Source organism: Molothrus ater, chromosome 29 (genome assembly GCF_012460135.2).
Source record: "Molothrus ater isolate BHLD 08-10-18 breed brown headed cowbird chromosome 29, BPBGC_Mater_1.1, whole genome shotgun sequence".
Classification (NCBI taxonomy): Eukaryota; Metazoa; Chordata; class Aves; order Passeriformes; family Icteridae; genus Molothrus; species Molothrus ater.
This window is the reverse complement of record NC_050506.2, coordinates 1471687-1488480: the sequence shown is the minus strand read 5'-3', so window position 1 is coordinate 1488480 and position 16794 is coordinate 1471687. Positions and strand designations below refer to the sequence as shown.

General features: G+C 63.8%; 2 protein-coding genes across 8 annotated transcripts; one reads left to right on the top strand and one right to left on the bottom strand.

Moving 5' to 3' along the window:
* Positions 1-401: 401 nt before the first annotated feature.
* Positions 402-8109, bottom strand: KCNJ10 (potassium inwardly rectifying channel subfamily J member 10). Of its 5 annotated transcripts, none has more exons than XR_008508889.1 (3): positions 8001-8109; positions 864-3311; positions 402-809 (listed from the first exon to the last, which is right to left on the bottom strand). XR_008508889.1 is itself a non-coding variant. In XM_036397879.2 (2 exons), the coding sequence occupies exon 2, from the start codon at positions 3309-3311 to the stop codon at positions 2172-2174; it is 1140 nt and encodes a 379-aa protein (XP_036253772.1). In that variant the 5' UTR covers positions 8001-8109; the 3' UTR covers positions 402-2171. The 5 variants fall into 5 exon arrangements, 1 of the variants encoding a protein (XP_036253772.1); XR_008508888.1 differs by having other exon boundaries at positions 402-845; positions 882-3311; XR_008508887.1 differs by having other exon boundaries at positions 402-863; positions 919-3311.
* A 3369-nt stretch (positions 8110-11478) lies between these two features.
* On the top strand, positions 11479-16216 carry KCNJ9 (potassium inwardly rectifying channel subfamily J member 9). 3 transcript variants are annotated; one of them, XM_036397866.2, is made up of 3 exons: positions 11479-11507; positions 12898-13840; positions 15014-16216. In XM_036397866.2, the coding sequence occupies exons 2-3, from the start codon at positions 12907-12909 to the stop codon at positions 15322-15324; spliced, it is 1245 nt and encodes a 414-aa protein (XP_036253759.1). In that variant the 5' UTR covers positions 11479-11507; positions 12898-12906; the 3' UTR covers positions 15325-16216. The 3 variants fall into 3 exon arrangements, with proteins under 3 accessions (XP_036253759.1, XP_054373602.1, XP_036253758.1); XM_036397865.2 differs by lacking the exon at positions 11479-11507 and adding an exon at positions 11523-12811 and having other exon boundaries at positions 12858-13840; XM_054517627.1 differs by lacking the exons at positions 11479-11507; positions 15014-16216 and adding an exon at positions 14216-14446 and having other exon boundaries at positions 11522-13840.
* The last annotated feature ends 578 nt before the right edge of the window (positions 16217-16794 follow it).

The following is a 16794-nucleotide window of genomic DNA, read 5'->3' as shown; positions in this document are numbered from 1 at the left end:
CGGGGGGGACAATGGGGGGACACTGGGGGTCTCGGGGGACATTGGGGACATTGTGGGGACATTGAGGGGACCCTGGGGACATTGGGAGGTCTCTGGGGACATTGGGGGGACGCTGGGGACATTGAGGGGGACACTGGGGGTGTCTCCGGGGACAGTGAGGGGACATTCTGGGAACATTGGGTGGGTCCCTGGTGACATTGGGGGACCCTTTGGGGGGGGGCATTTGGGACCCCTGGGGACATTGGGGGGGTCCCTGGGGGGTCACAGTGGGGACATTGGGGTCACAGTGAGGACATTGGGGGTCACAGTGGGGACATTGGGGAACCCCTGGGGACATTGCGGGAGGGTCCCTGGGGCTGAGGGGACATCGGGGACACCGTGGGGACACTGGGGACACCCCCCACCATCGACGTCACCTTTATTGAACTCCTGCCCCTCCCCCCCCGCCCCCAAACCGAGCTCGGGCCCCCCCCCCGGGGGGGGGAGGGGCGGTTTTGGAGGGGGGGGGGGTCCCGCTCCTTCCTCATTACCGACACCTTTAATTAGTGGCACTAATTGCCCCGGTGCGGGGGGGGCCGCGTTAATTGCGGGGTCTACGTTAAGCAGCAGCGACGGGCGGGGAGGGAGGGGACACGGTGGCCGATTATCGGTGACACCCCCGGGGGGACCCCCCCGACACTGCCCGGAACCAGGGTGGGGGGGGGGGGGAACAGGGAGGGGCTCCAGCGCTTGGGGGGGGCAGGGGGGGGCTCCTGCCTCAGTTTCCCCTGGCGGGGGGGGAGCAGCGGCGTCCTGGGGGCTGGTGGCACCTCAGGGGTTGGTGACACTCCAGGGGTTGGTGACACCTCCAGACATGGTGGCACCTCAGGGGTTGGTGACACCTCCAGGGGTTGGTGACACCTCCAGACATGGTGGCACCTCCAGGGGCTGGTGACACTCCAGGGGTTGGTGACACCTCCAGACATGGTGGCACCTCCAGGGGGTGGTGGCACTTTGGGGCACCAGGGACTGGTGCCACCTCTGGGGACTGGTGCCATCGTAGGGCTCGTGGCACCTCCAGGGCTTGGTTGGTGGCACTTTGGGACTGGTGGCATCTCCAGGGGTTGGTGACACTCCAGGGGTTGTGGCACCTCCAGGCATTGGTGGCACCTCCAGACACTGGTGGAGTCTTGGCTGGTGGCTCTTCTGGGCGTTGGTGACACTTTGGGGCTGGTGGCACCTCGGGGCTGGTGGCACTTCCAGATGCTGGTGACACCTCCGGAGCTTAGTGACACGTCCAGGCATTGGTGGCATTCCCAGGTGTTGGTGACACTTTGGGGCTGGTGGTGCCTTCAGGACCTGGTGGCACCTCCAGGCATTGGTGGCACCTCCAGATGTTGATAACAATTCCAGGCATTGGTAGGATTTTGGGGCTCGTGTCACCTCCAGGTCTTGGTGTCACCTCCAGATGTTGGTGTCACTCAGGGCTGGTGACACCACCAGGGCTGGTGACATCCCAGCACCAGTGACACTTGGGGACTGGTGGCTTCTTCAGACGCTGATATCCCCTTGGGGTTGATGGCACCTCCAGGGGCTGGTGACACTTTGGGGCTGGTGACACCTCCAGGGGTTGGTGTCCCATTGAAAGTGGTGAAAACTCCAAACTTGGCAACACTTCCAGACTTGGTGACACTCTGAGGCTGGTGGCACCTCCAGGCATTGGTGACACCTCCAGTTGCTGGTGTCCCTTTGGGGCTGGTGACACCTCCGGGGCTGGTGACACCTCCAGGGCTGGTGACACCTCCAGATGTTGGTGTCCCCTTGAATCCGGTGACACCCCCAGATGTTGGTGTCCCTTTGGGGCTGGTGACCCCTTGAATCCGGTGACACCTCCAGATGTTGGTGTCCCCTTGAATCTGGTGACACCCCCAGGTGTTGGTGTCCCTTTGGGGCTGGTGACACCTCCAGCACTGGTGACACCCCCAGGTGTTGGTGTCCCTTTGGGGCTGGTGACACCCCCAGGTGTTGGTGTCGTTTTGGGGCTGGTGACACCCCCAGATGCTGGCACCCCCCTGCCCCTGGCGACCCCTCCACCATCCGCCACCACCCCTTTGCTCCACCACCACCACCACCCCCTCGCTGCGCTGCCGCCCCTGGCCCCGGCGCCGATGTCACCTCCGTGTCCCCCCATCTCAGACGTTGCTGATGCGGACGCTGAGCGGGGCCCCCTCCCCGTCCCGCTCCGCCTCCCGCAGCGACTCCTCCAGCTTGACCTTCTCGGGGTCCCCGAACCGCACGGCCTCGTGGTGACAGCAGGGCGCCGCCACCTTCACCACGCGGTCGAAGAGGCTGAAGTCGGCCACGTACTTGCCGCTGGCCGACAGCGAGATGGCCGGCGTGAACTCGTAGCCCCACAGGATCTCCTCGGGCAGGTAGGACGTGCGCACCTGGCACGTGGCGCTGGTGGACTCCACGGTGCCGCTCAGGATGACCACCAGCTCGAAGTCGCCGTCCCCCGAGCGCAGGGACACGTCCCGCAGCGGGCTGGCCTCGTCCACCACGTGGTAGAAGGTCAGCGGCAGGATGAGGAAGGGGCTGTCCGAGGACGTGTCCACCTGGAAGTCCACGTTGAGCTGGTTGAGCCGGACGCTCTCGCCCTCCTTGGTCAGGTGGGTCTGCAGCAGCTTGCCGGTGACCTGGCAGCCGATCAGGAGGCTCTTCCTCATGTTGGCCACGCGGATCATCAGGCAGGTCTTGCCGTCGTGCTGCGCCACCACGGCGTTCTGGCTGAACTTGATGGTCTCGGCGCGCTTCTTGGGCCGCGCGATCTTGGCCAGGAAGGTGCCGGTGATGAAGATCTCCAGGATGGTGGTGAGCACCAGCTGGGTGATGAGCAGCACGATGGCCAGCGGGCACTCCTCGCTGATGTAGCGGAAGCCGTAGCCGATGGTGGTCTGCGACTCGAGGGAGAAGAGGAAGGCTCCGGTCAGCGTGTGCACCTGCATCACGCACGGCGTGTGGTTGGCGGGCGGCTCGAACTCCAGCAGGTCGCCGTGCGCCGCCGCCACCAGGTACCACACCACGCCGAAGGCGAACCAGGTGCCGGCGAAGGTGGCGGAGAAGAGCAGGAGCTTGTAGCGCCACTGGAGGTCGATGAAGGTGGTCCACAGGTCCTTGAGGTACAGGAAGCGCTTGTCCGAGATGTGCTCCATGCGCACGTTGCTGCGGCCATCCTTGGTCAGCACGCGGCGCCGCCGCAGCCCCGGCCCCATCAGAGGGCGGCTGTCGGTCTGCGTGGTCTGGCTGTAGTACACCTTGGTGGAGGACGTCATCTGCGGGACAGGGGACAGGTGAGGGGCGGGGACAGGTGGGGGACAGGGGAGGGACAGGTGAGGGACAGGTAGAGGAGATCATCTGTGGGGACAGGGGAGGGACAGGAAGAGGAGATCATCTTTGGGCACACAGGGACAGGAGAGGGACAGGAGAGAGACAGGTGGAGAATATCATCTGTGGGGACACGGGGACAGGTGAGGGACAGGTGGGAGACACATGCGGGACAGGTCAGGGACAGGTGGGGCACAGGTAGGGGATAGGTGGGGGAAAAATGGAGGAGATCATCTATGGGAACATGTAAGGGACAGGTAGAGAATGTCATCTGCGGGACAGGGGACAGGGGAGGGACAGGTGAGGGCCAGGTGAGGGACAAGTAGAGAGGGGCACCTGCAGAGGACAGAGGGACAGGTAAGGGACAGGTGGGGCGGTGATCAAAGGTGACATGGGGGACATGTGAGGGACAGGTGGAGAACATCTGTGGGGACAGGGGGCCAGGTGAGGGACTGGGGAGGGACAGGTGGAGGACGACATCAGGGGGGGAACCAGGGGGGTCATCCCTGTAACTGTGTGTCCCCATGTCCCTCTGTCCATGCCCCTGTCCCTCCATCCCTCCTTGTGCCTCCCCCCATTCCCAAATCCCTCGGTGTCCCCTCAGTGCCCCCCCCGTGTCCCCCTCTGTCCCCTGGCAGCTCCGGTGGCCGTGGAAGTGTCCCAGGCGTCCGGGAGGAAGAGGAAGAGGATGAATGGGAGGCGACAGGGACAAACGGCCGGGGGCAGCGCCAGGCGCCTCCCCGGTGTCCCCGTGTCCCGGTGTCCCCATCCCAAAAAAGGCCCTTTCAGCCCCCGCCAGCCTCTGGCCCCGCCACCGTTTCCGCCGCGGAAGGGGCAGCGTGCCGGGGACACGGGGACACCGGGAGGTGGTGGCACCCTTGGAGCCCGGTGTCCCCGTGGCAGCCAAGGCTGGGGGACACGAGTGGCACTGCCACCGTCCTGGCTGCGCCAGGGAAATGTCCTGGGAGGGACGGGGACAGCCGGGACAGAGGGGACATCGGTGTCCCCAAAGAGGGGACAAGGAGCTGCTCCTTCCCAGATGGGCTGTGGGGGTCCCTGGGGCCACCGTGTCCCCTCAGAGCCACTGTGTCCACAGAGCCACCGCGTGTCCCCAAAGCCACACCGTGTCCCCAAGTTCCTGGGGTGCCCAGGGCCTCCCATGTCCCTGAAGTCACTCTGCGCCCTAAAGGTGCCCCCATGTCCCCAAAACCACCATGTCCCCAAAGCCACCGTGTCCCCAGGGCCCCCCGTGTCCCCAAGGCCCCCCATGTCCCCAAGGCCCCCCATGTCCCCAGAGTCCCCATGTCCCCAAGGCCCCCCATGTCCCCAAACCCACCGTCTCCCCACCCCCTGCTTTGGGGGTCTCTGCACACCCCTGCCCCCCTCTTTGGGGCCCTCCCCCCCTCTTTTTATGCTCCTGACCCCCCCCCCTTTCTCCCCCCCACCCCCCATTTTTGGTCTCCCCACCCCCCTGCCCCATTTTTGGGGTCTCCGCCCCCTCAGAGGGCCCCGCGTGCCCCCCATGTCCCCCGGGCGTGCTCCGGTGGCCGGACACGGTTCGGGACAAGCCGCAGCTTGTTCCCGTTCCCGGTGCCCGCGGCATAACCGGTTACCCATTAACCCCCCCCGACACCCGCCCCGTGCCTCAGTTTCCCCTCGGGGGTGTTCTGGTCACTTTGGGGGTCACCGTAAAGGCCCGGCCCTACATGGAGGGGTGGGGGGTGGTACAGGAGGACTGAGGGGGGGCCCCCAGGGACTCGTCCCCGTTCCTCGCGTCCCGCTGGCACCGGCGGCGCGGGCACCGTTCCCACGGCGCGGCGGTGCCAGGCGTGACCGGGCGCCCCGCCAGCCGCGCCCCCCCCCCGCCACAAACTGGGGTGCGGGGCTGCTCCAAACTGGGGTAACTGGGATTGGGGGGGGGTGAAGGAGCGGCCCCCCAGCCCCGCGGAGGGGTCCCCGAATTGAGGAGGGGGGCGCGGGGTGGGTGCGGCGGGGGTGGAGGGGGGGGTGGCGGTGGCGGGGGGGGGGGACAGGGACGGGGACAGGGACAGTGGGGCCATTGTGCGGCCGGAGCCGAGGTTTCAATGGGGCTGGCGGGGGGACAAAGGCGCTTTGACGGAGCCCTCGTTAAGATGCAGAGCCCCGCGCGACACCGCCACCGCCAGCGCGGGGGTCCCGGGGGGCCCGCGACACCGCCAGGGCCACCGAGGGGACACAGGGACCCCCATGGCTGATGGCACTGTCACCGAGGGGGGCACAGGGACCCCCATGGCTGATGGCACTGTCACCGAGGGGGGCACAGGGACCCCCATGGCTGATGGCACTGTCACCAAGGGGGGCACAGGGACCCTCGTCATTAATGCCACTGTCACTAAGAGGGACACAGGGACCCCCATGGTGACTGCCACTGTCACCAAAGGGGGACAGTGACACTGCCAGGGCCACTGAGGGGGGCACAGGGACCCCACTGTCACCGAGGGGGGCACAGTGATCCCAATGGCTGATGGCACTGTCACCAAGGGGGGGCCTGTGACACTGCCAGGGCCACCGAGAGGGGCACAGGGACCCCCATGGTTACTGGCACTGTCACCGAGGGGGGCACAGGGACCTCCATCGTTACTGGCACTGTCACCACAGGGGTCCCCTGACACTCTCATGGCCACCACGGGGGTCCTGTGGCTCCTCTGTCACTATCACGGCCACCACTGGGGGTCCCAGGGTCCTCTGTCACTGTCAGTGCCACCATGAGGGTCCCAGGTCCCCGCTCTGGCCCTGCTGTGTGACCTGGGGGACCCTTGTCCCCTCCATGTCCCCACTGGGGGTCCCGGGGGTGTCCCCCCTCCCCATGGTGACCACGGGGGTCCTGGGGGTGTCCCCACCACGGCCAGGATGGGGGTCCCAGGTCCCACTCACTGCATTGGGGGGACCCCAGAATAGAGCGTTAGGTCACATCCGGGATAATTCACACCCAGGATAACCCACACCCGGGATAATTCACCTTTGGGATAATTCACACCCAGGATAACTTACACCTGGGTTAGTCTACATCCAGGACAATCCAAATTCCAGGATAACCCACACCTGGGATAACCCACATCCCAGGTTAGCCCACACCTGAGATAATGCAAACCCAGGATTACCCACAGCTGGGATAACCCAAATTCTGGGATAACCCACACCTGGGACACTCAGAATAACCCACACCTGGAACAATTCATAGCTGGGATAACTCACACCTGGAATAATGCAAACCCAGGATAATCCACACCTGGGATAACCCAGATTCTGGGATAACCCACACCTGGGACACTCGGAATAACCCACACCTGGGGATAACCAATATCCTGGAATAATGGAATAACTCATAATTGGGATAACCCACACCTGGTTAATGTGGGTTAACCCTGGGATAACCCAAATTCCAGGATAACCCAAATTCCGGGATAACCCACATCCAGGATAACCCACAGTTGGGATAACCCACAGCTGGGATAATTCAAATTCTGGGTAACCCACAGCTGGGATAACCAACCCAGGATAACCCACACCCAGGATAACCCACACCCAGGATAATTCACACCTGGGATAACACACACCTGGGACATGGGGACATGGGGATAAAGGGACAGGGAGGGGCCTTGGGGACATCAGACCTGGGGATACATGACACGGGGACATGGGGTGGGGACGTGGGGTACAGGGGACACAGAGACATGGGGACATCGGAATAGAGGGACAGGGGGACATGGGGACATAGGACACGGAATAAGTGACATGGGGACATGGGATGGGGACACGGAGACACAGGGACATGGGATACAGAGACAGGGCCGTGGGGACAGAGGACATGGGGATATGTGACATGGGGACATGGGGATGTGGGGAACAGGATGTTGGGGACGTGGGAGAGGGAGACAGGATCTGAGAGTGTGGGGACATGGGGACACAGGGGAATGGGGACACATTGCTGTGAGGCACAGGGACACGGGAATATGGGGACATGGGGATATGGGGACATGAGGACATGGGGACATTGGGATATGGGAGAATATGGGGACATGGGGACAAGGCGATGGGGGAATGGGGCCATGGGGACACTGGGAAATGTGAGAATGGATATCCCATATCCCAGGGACACAGGGACAGGGTGGTACGTGACATGGGGACATGGGGACGCTGGGATATGGGGACATGGGGAAACAGGGACACAGGGATTTGGGAATATGGGGATACAGTGATACGTGGAACTTGGGGATCCAGGGACACAGGGACAGGGTGGTACGTGACATGGGGACATCAGGCCATGGGGATCCAGAGAAATGAGGACATGGCAATGTGGGACACGAGGATTTGGGGACGTGGGCATGAGGGACTTGGCAACACGATGATTTGGGGACCAGCGATGGGTGGACAGGGGGACGTGGGGACGTGGCCTCACGGTGTCACGGGTGATGGCGACACGGGGATGTGGGGACATCGGGGCTATGGTGCCACCAGGGCGGGGGGGGACAAGGGGTCCCAGGGCTCCCCTCTGCAGCGCCGGTGCCATCCCAGCACCACCGGCCGGTGCCCGCCGCCCTCGGCACCCCCCAGGATGGGACGGGGGACCCCCGGGGACCCCCCCGGGCCGCCCTTACCTTGCTGGGGGGGTCGCGGGTCCCGCCGTGCTCAGCCCGGCCGGCTCCCCATGGGCTTTATGGCTCGGCGGGGCCGCGGCGGCGGGACGGGCACCCCCCCCCCCCCCCCCCGCGGAACCGGGGAGGAGCCGCCGGGGGCGGGCCGGGGGTTAATGGGGTGGAAAAGGAGCCGGCCGGCACCGGGTCACGTTACCGGGCACGGGGGGGGACAGGGGGACCCCGCCCGCGGGCACCGGCACCGCCATGAGGGTCCCGGGGGGGTGGGGGCGGGGTGCGGGCATCGCGACCGGCAATGGGGGGCCTGGTGGGGGCACCGGGGGGCACGAGGGGGGATGTCCAGGCAGGGACACCGCACCCGGGGGTCGGGCCTTGTGCCCCGGGCACTGGGGGTCCCGTTGGGGGCACCGGGGGTCTCTGCAGGGTGCCCCGGGCACCGACACCGGCACTGAGGGTCCCGTTGGGGACACTGGGGGTCTCAAAGGGGTCCCCTGGGCACCGGTGCCTCCAAGGGGGGTCCTGGAGGGTCCGGGCAGGGTCCCGCGGGCACCAGGGAGTGCCTGGGGCTACACCGTGGGTCCGTGGGTGGCTGGTCAGAGCGTCCGTGTGTCCGTGTGTCCGTGGGTGGATGGTCAGTGTGTTGGTCAGTGTCCATGTGTCTGTGTTTCCGTGTGTCCGTGTGTCCGTGGTTAGCTGGTCAGTGTCCGTGTGTCCGTGGCTGGTCAGTGTGTCCATGTGTCCGTGTGTCCATGAGTGGATGGTCAGTGTGTCAGTGTGTCCATGTGTCCGTGTGTCCATGGCTGGCTGGTCAGTGTGTCCATGTATCTGTGTGTCCGTGGCTGGTCAGTGTATCCATGTATCCATGTGTCCGTGTGTCCATGTGTCCGTGTATCCGTGTGTCCATGTGTCTGTGTATCTGTGTGTCCATGTGTCCATGGGTGGCTGGTCAGTGAGTCCATGTGTCCGTGTGTCCGTGTATCCGTGTGTCCATGGCTGGTCAGTGTGTCCGTGTGTCCATGTGTCCCTGTGTCCATGTGTCCATGGGTGGCTGGTCAGTGTGTCCGTGTGTCCGTGTGTCCGTGGCTGGTCAGTGTGTCAGTGTGTCCATGGGTGGCTGGTCAGTGTGTCAGTGTGTCCGTGTGTCCGTGGCTGGTCAGTGCATCCATGTGTCCGTGTGTCCATGGGTGGCTGGTCAGTGTGTCCGTGTGTCCGTGTGTCCGTGGCTGGTCAGTGCATCCATGTGTCCGTGTGTCCATGGGTGGCTGGTCAGTGTGTCCGTGTGTCCGTGTGTCCGTGTGTCTGTGTATCTGTGTGTCCATGTGTCCCTGGGTGGCTGGTCAGTGTGTCCGTGTGTCCGTGTGTCCGTGTGTCCGTGGCTGGTCAGTGTATCCATGTGTCCGTGTGTCCATGGGTGGCTGGTCAGTGTGTCCGTGTGTCTGTGGCTGGTCAGTGTATCCATGTGTCCGTGTGTCCATGGGTGGCTGGTCAGTGTGTCCATGTGTCCGTGGCTGGTCAGTGTATCCATGTGTCAGTGTGTCCGTGTGTCCGTGTGTCCGTGTGTCCATGGCTGGTCAGTGTGTCCGTGTGTCCGTGTGTCCATGGGTGGCTGGTCAGTGTGTCCGTGTGTCCATGTGTCCGTGGCTGGTCAGTGTGTCCGTGTGTCCATGTGTGTCCATGGGTGGCTGGCCAGTGAGTCCATGTGTCCGTGTGTCCGTGTATCCGTGTGTCCATGGCTGGTCAGTTTGTCCGTGTGTCCATGTGTCCCTGTGTCCATGTGTCCATGGGTGGCTGGTCAGTGTATCCATGTGTCCGTGTGTCCATGGGTGGCTGGTCAGTGTGTCCGTGTGTCCGTGTGTCCGTGTATCCGTGTGTCCATGGCTGGTCAGTGTGTCCGTGTGTCCATGTGTCCCTGTGTCCATGTGTCCATGGGTGGCTGGTCAGTGTGTCCGTGTGTCCGTGGCTGGTCAGTGTATCCATGTGTCCATGGGTGGCTGGTCAGTGTGTCCGTGTGTCCGTGTGTCCGTGGCTGGTCAGTGTATCCATGTGTCCGTGTGTCCATGGGTGGCTGGTCAGTGTGTCCGTGTGTCCGTGGCTGGTCAGTGTGTCCGTGTGTCCATGGGTGGCTGGTCAGTGTGTCCGTGTGTCCGTGTGTCCATGAGCGGATGGTCAGTGTGTCCATGTGTCCGTGTGTCCATGGGTGGCTGGTCAGTGTGTCCGTGTGTCCGTGTGTCTGTGGCTGGTCAGTGTATCCATGTGTCCGTGTGTCCATGGGTGGCTGGTCAGTGTGTCCATGTGTCCGTGTGTCCATGGGTGGCTGGCCAGTGAGTCCATGTGTCCGTGTGTCCGTGTATCCGTGTGTCCATGGCTGGTCAGTTTGTCCGTGTGTCCATGTGTCCCTGTGTCCATGTGTCCATGGGTGGCTGGTCAGTGTGTCCGTGTGTCCGTGTGTCCGTGGCTGGTCAGTGTGTCCGTGTGTCCATGGGTGGCTGGTCAGTGTGTCCGTGTGTCCGTGGCTGGTCAGTGTGTCCGTGTGTCCATGGGTGGCTGGTCAGTGTGTCCGTGTGTCCGTGTGTCCGTGTGTCAGTGTGTCCGTGTGTCCATGGGTGGCTGGTCAGTGTGTCCGTGTGTCCGTGTGTCCGTGTGTCCGTGTGTCCGTGGCTGCCCCAGGCCAGGCCCGTCGCGGCCGCTCCGGAGTCACAAAGATCCTTTGTCCACTCGGGGGGGGGGAGGGGCGGGCGAGTGACCTCGGGGCGGGGCTACCGGGGGGGCGGGGCCTGTCAAGGGACCCCCTCTGGGCTAATGAGGGGGGGTCTGGGCTAATGAGGGGTCTGGGCTAATGAGGGGGGGTCTGGGCTAATAAGGGGGGGTCTGGGCTAATAAGGGGGGGGCTCTGGGCTAATAAGGGGGGGTTGGGCTAATGAGGGGGGTCTGGGCTAATGGGGGGGGGGTCTGGGTTAATGAGGGGGGGAGGGAGGGGCTGAGCCGGGGAGGGGGCTGGGCTAATGACGGGCACCCCCTGGCTAATTATGGGGGGGGGACTAATCCGAGGGAGCGAACGGCAGCCCTGGGCTAGCGCAGGGGCGACTGGGCTAATTAATGAGGGGCTAATTAATGAGGGGCTAATAATGGCTTGGGGGGGGCTGTGATAATTCGGGGGGGGGGGGGGGGGCTGGGCAAGCGCTGGACACCCCCGGGCTGGCGATGAGGAGAGGGGGGCTGGGCTAATGAGGAGCCCCCCCGGGTTAATTATTTTTGGGGGGGGGGGGTGCTAATTATGGGGGGGTTGCGTTAATTATGGGGGGGTTTGCGCTGATGATGGGGGCGAAACGGATCTCGGGGGTGGTGGGGGGGTTGGGCTGTCGCTGGCCACCCCCGGGCCGGTGTCCGTGCGGTGGGGGGGGGGGGGGGCGGGGGCTCCCGGTATTTTTATCCGAGCGCGGCCGTTGCCGGGGAACGGGGCGGGGGGGGGGGGGACCCGGAGAGCGCGGAGCGAGCGGGGCTGCGGCAGCGGTGAGAGAGGGCGGGGGGGGGCTGGGGGGGACCCCCGAACCCGGCCGGGCACACCCGAACCCGGCCGTGCCCCCCAAATCCGATCGGGCCCCCCAAACCCGCCTATGCCATCCCCAAACCCGGCCGTGCCCGCCAAACCCGCCTATGTCATCCACAAACCCGGCTATGCCCCCCCAAACCCGGCTCTGCCCCCCAAACCCGGCTACGCCACCCCCAAACCCGGCCGTGCTCCCCAAACCCGACCGTGCCCCCTCCGAACCCGGCCGTACCCCCCCCCAGACCCACCGTGCCCCTCAATCCCGGCCAGACCCCCCCCAATCCCGGCCGTGCCCCCCAAACCCGGCCATGGCCCCCCAAACCCGGCCGGGCCCCCCAAAATCCAGGAATTAATGCGGAGGGGGGGATTGGGGGTGGTGCTTTAGGGACCCCCCCCCCCCCCCATTGGGGCACACGTGTGTGTAAGGGGGGGTTGGGGGGTGTGGGGGTGCGCGCGTGACCCGGGGTGAGTGTGCAAGGGAGGGGGGGAGCTCGGCGCGTGTGCAAGGCCCTGTCCCAGTTCCCCCAGTCTGAGATCTCCGTCTCCCATTTCCCCATCCCAGTCCCCCCCCAGTTTGAGGGTGCAATCCCCCCCATTCCTCCTTCCCATTCCCCCCAGTTTGGCACCTCCAGCCCCCCTATTCCCTTTTCCTGATCCCCCCAGTTTGTGGGTGCAATCCTCCCTTTCCCCCCCATCCCAGTCCCCCCCAGTTTGTGACCTTCATCCCCCCATTTTCCCATCCCAGTCGTCCCAGTTTGAGGGCTCCATGACCCTATTCCTCTCTCCCAGTCCCCCCAGTTTGGGGATGCAATCCCCCCTTTCCCCCCATCCCAGTTCCCCCAGTTTGAGGTCTCCATCCCTTCATTCTTCCATCCCAGTCCCCCCAGTTTGGCACCTCCATCCTCCCATTCTCCCCATCCCGGTTCCCCCAGTTTGGCACCTCCATCCCCCCATTCCTTCCCAGTCCTCCCAGTTTGAGGGCTCCATCTCCCCATTCCCTCCTCCCAATCTTTGGGGGTGCAATCCCCCCCCTTCCTTCCCATTCCCCCCAGTTTGAGGTCTCCATCCCCTACTCCCCCATCCCAGTCCCCCCAGTTTGTGACCTCCATCCCCCCATTCCTCCCTCCCAGTTCCCCCAGTTTGAGGGCTCCATTCCCCACTCGCCCATCCCAGTGCACCCAGTTTGGCACCTCCATCCCCCCATTCCTTCCTCCCAGTCTTTGGGGGTGCAATCCCCCCCCTTCCTTCCCAGTCCCCCCAGTTTGAGGTCCCCAGTCCCCCCTTTCCCCCCATCCCAGTCCCCCCAGTTTGAGGTCCCCAGTCCCCCCAGTCCTCACCCCCTGTCCCCCCCAGCCGCCGCCGATGGCTCAGGACAACGCCGCCTTCTGCGGGGTCCCCGAGGGGGTCCCCACGGGGGTCCCGGCCGAGGCCAAGCCCCCTCCCCAACCCCCCCAGGCCCCCAAACGCCGCCCGTGGGGGGCCAGGGGGGGCGCGGGGGCCCGGAAGCGCCAGCGCTACGTGGAGAAGGACGGCAAGTGCAACGTGCAGCACGGCAACGTGCGCGAGACCTACCGCTACCTGACCGACATCTTCACCACCCTGGTGGACCTCAAGTGGCGCTTCAGCCTCCTCATCTTCATCCTGGCCTACGCCCTCACCTGGCTCTTCTTCGGCCTCATCTGGTGGGTCATCGCCTACAGCCGCGGCGACCTGGAGCACCTGGGCGACCACACCTGGACGCCGTGCGTCAACAACCTCAACGGCTTCGTGTCGGCCTTCCTGTTCTCCATCGAGACCGAGACCACCATCGGCTACGGCCACCGCGTCATCACGGACACGTGCCCCGAGGGCATCGTGCTGCTGCTGCTGCAGGCCATCCTGGGCTCCATGGTCAACGCCTTCATGGTGGGCTGCATGTTCGTCAAGATCTCGCAGCCCAACAAGCGCGCCGAGACGCTGGTGTTCTCCTCGCACGCCGTGGTGTCGCTGCGCGACGACCGCCTGTGCCTGATGTTCCGCGTGGGCGACCTGCGCGACTCGCACATCGTGGAGGCCTCCATCCGCGCCAAGCTCATCCAGTCCAAGCAGACCCAGGAGGGCGAGTTCATCCCGCTCGACCAGACCGACCTGAGCGTGGGATTCGAGACCGGCGACGATCGGCTCTTCCTGGTGTCGCCGCTCATCATCAGCCACGAGATCGACGAGCGCAGCCCCTTCTGGGACGTGTCGCGGGGGCAGCTGGAGAGGGACGACTTCGAGATCGTCGTCATCCTCGAGGGCATGGTGGAGGCCACAGGTAAACGGGGCGGGGACACCTTGGTGGCACGGGGGTGCCTCAGTGGCGCAGGGACACCTTGGTGGCACATGGATGCCTCAATGGCATGGGGACACTTTGGTGGCACAGGGACACAATGGCATGGGGACGCCTCGGTGGCACGGGGATGTCTTGGTGGCACAGGGATGCTCTGGTGGCATGGGGACACCTTGGTGGCACGGGGATGCTTTGGTGGCACAGGGATTTGGTGTCTTTGTGTGGATACGTCCATGGAGATGTCACCTCTGTGGGACTCATCGTCTTTGTGGGGATGTATTTTCTTCATGGGACACATCACGTCCATGGGACACATCTGTGGGGACATCTCCATGAGGACACATCATCTCTGTGGGACAGATCCATGGGGACACGTCCATGAGGGCACGTCATCTTCCTGGGGACATCTCACCTCTGTGGGGGCATCACCTCCATGGGGATCCATCACCTCCATGGGGACATCTCCATGAGGACACATCATCTTCTTGGGGACATCTTATCTCCATGGGGACATCATCTTCTTGGGACCCATCACCTCCATGGGGACACATTGTCTCCATGGGGACACCCCATCCCCATCACATCCATGGGGACACCTCATCTCCATGGGGACACATCAGTGGGGCTGTGTCATCTCCACGTGGATAGATGCCTTCAGGTACTGGGGTGCCCCAAACTCTGGGGGTTCCACACACCCCACCTACCAGATTTGGGGTTTCTCGTGTCCTGGATTCTTCAGGAAGTGGAGTCCCCCATGTCCTGGGGGCTTCAGGTATTGGGGTCCCCATGCCCTGAGTGACCCAGATATTGGGGTGCCCCCCACCCTGTGCCCCCCAGGGATGATGTGCCAGGTGTGCAGCTCCTACCTGGCAGATGAGGTGCTCTGGGGTCAGGAACCTTCAGGTTTTGGAGTCCCACAAGGTGCTGTGGGGTCAGGAACCTTCAGGAATTGGGGTCCCCATGCCCTGAGTGATCCAGGAATTGGGGTGCCCCAAACTCTGGGGGTTTCACAGAGCCCTCCTATCAGATTTGGGGTTTCCCGTGTCCTGGATTCTTCAGGAATTGGAGTCCCCCATGCCCTGAGTGATTCAGGTATTGGGGTCCCCCATGCCCTGAGTGACTCAGATATCGGGGTGCCCCCCACCCCGCGCCCCCCAGGGATGACGTGCCAGGCTCGCAGCTCCTACCTGGCGGACGAGGTGCTCTGGGGTCACCGTTTCACGCCGCTGCTCAGCCTGGAGGAGGGCTTCTACGAGGTGGACTACGGGGGCTTCCACCACACGGTGCCCGTGCCCACCCCGGCCTGCAGCGCCCGCCAGCTGGCAGCCGCCGCCGCCCGCCGCGATGCCCACCTGTACTGGTCCATCCCCAGCCGCCTGGACGAGGCTGCGGCCGCGGGGGGCGAGGGGGACCCCGAAATGTCCCCCCGCGAGAGCAACGGGACCTTGGCCAGCCCCGAGTCGCGGTGATGCCACCAAAATCCAGGTGTAAATAGGGAGAAATCCCCCCCTGTTGTGGTGGTGGTGGTGGGTTTGGGGTGTCGCTGAGTTTTTTGGGCGTCCCTGGGTTTGTGGGGGCAAAGGGGAGCCCAAAATCTCACAGGAGATCAATGGGACCTTGGCCAACCCCAAGCTGAGGTGATGCCACCACAATCTGGGTGTAAATACTGAGAATCCTCCCCGTTATGGTGGTGGTGGGTCTGAGGTGTCCCTGGGTTTGGAGAGACGAAGGGGACCCCGAAATTTCTCAGGAGAGCAACGGGACCTTGGCCAGCCCCAAGCTGAGGTGATGCCACCAAAATCTGGGTGTAAATAGGGAAAATCCCCCCGGTTATGGTGCAGGTGGTGGGTTTGGGGTGAGAACGGTGGATTTGGGGTGTCCCTGAGTTTTTTGGGTGTCCCTGGGTTTGTCGGGGAGCAAGAAGGACCCCAAAATCCCCCATGAGAGCAATGGGACCTCGGCTAGCCCTGAGTTGAGGTGATGCCACCAAAATCCAGGTGTAAATAGCAAAAATCCCCCCAGTTATGATGGTGGTGGTGGGTTTGGGGTGTCCCTGGGTTTATGGGGGCAAAGGGGGCCCCAAAATCTCTCAGGAGATCAACAGGACCTTGCCCAGCTCCAAGTCGAGGTGACACCACCAAAATCTGGGTGTAAATACTGAGAATCCTCCCCGTTATGATGGTGGTGCTGGTTTTGGGGTGTCTCTGGGTTTGTGGGATGTCCCTGGGTTTATGGGGGCAAAGGGGGCCCCAAAATCCCTCAGGAGACCAACGGGACCTCGACCAGCCCCGACTTGCAGTGATGGTCCCAAAACACGAATTTATTTATTAAATATCCCCCCAGTTCTGATGGTGGTGGTGATTTTGGGGTGTGATTGATTGATTGATTGATTTGGGGTGTCCCTGGGTTTATGGGGTGATGGGGACCCCGAAATCCCCTGGAGAGGGCAAAGGGACCTTGGGCAGCGCCTGCAGGCACCAAACCTTGGGTGCATCAAATAAAAACCCCTATTCCGATGGTGGAGCTGTTTTTGGGGTGCAGACGGTGGATTTGGGGTGTCCCTGGCTTTTTGGGGTATCCCTGGGTTTGGGGCCTCGGGGGAGGGGAAATCCAGAGGCTCCAGTGAGGAATTTGGGGTGAAATCGGGGTGCCCTGACCCCAAATCCTGCAGGGGTGGCAGGAAGGGGTCAGTGCCACCCCTCCAGGGACATGGGGACCCCCAGCGTGGGTTTGGGGTCCCTCAAGGACATGGGGACCCTCAGGGTGGGGTTTGGGGTCTCTCCAAGGACATGGGGACCCCCAGGGTGGGCAGGGGGTCCCCCCTCATTGCCTCTCCCCCCAAATGTCCCCACGGGATCCCCCCCCAGATTGGGGGTGGGGGGCGGTGCTGGGGGATGCGGAACCGAGAGGGGCCGAAAGGAACCGAAAGAAGCCGAGTG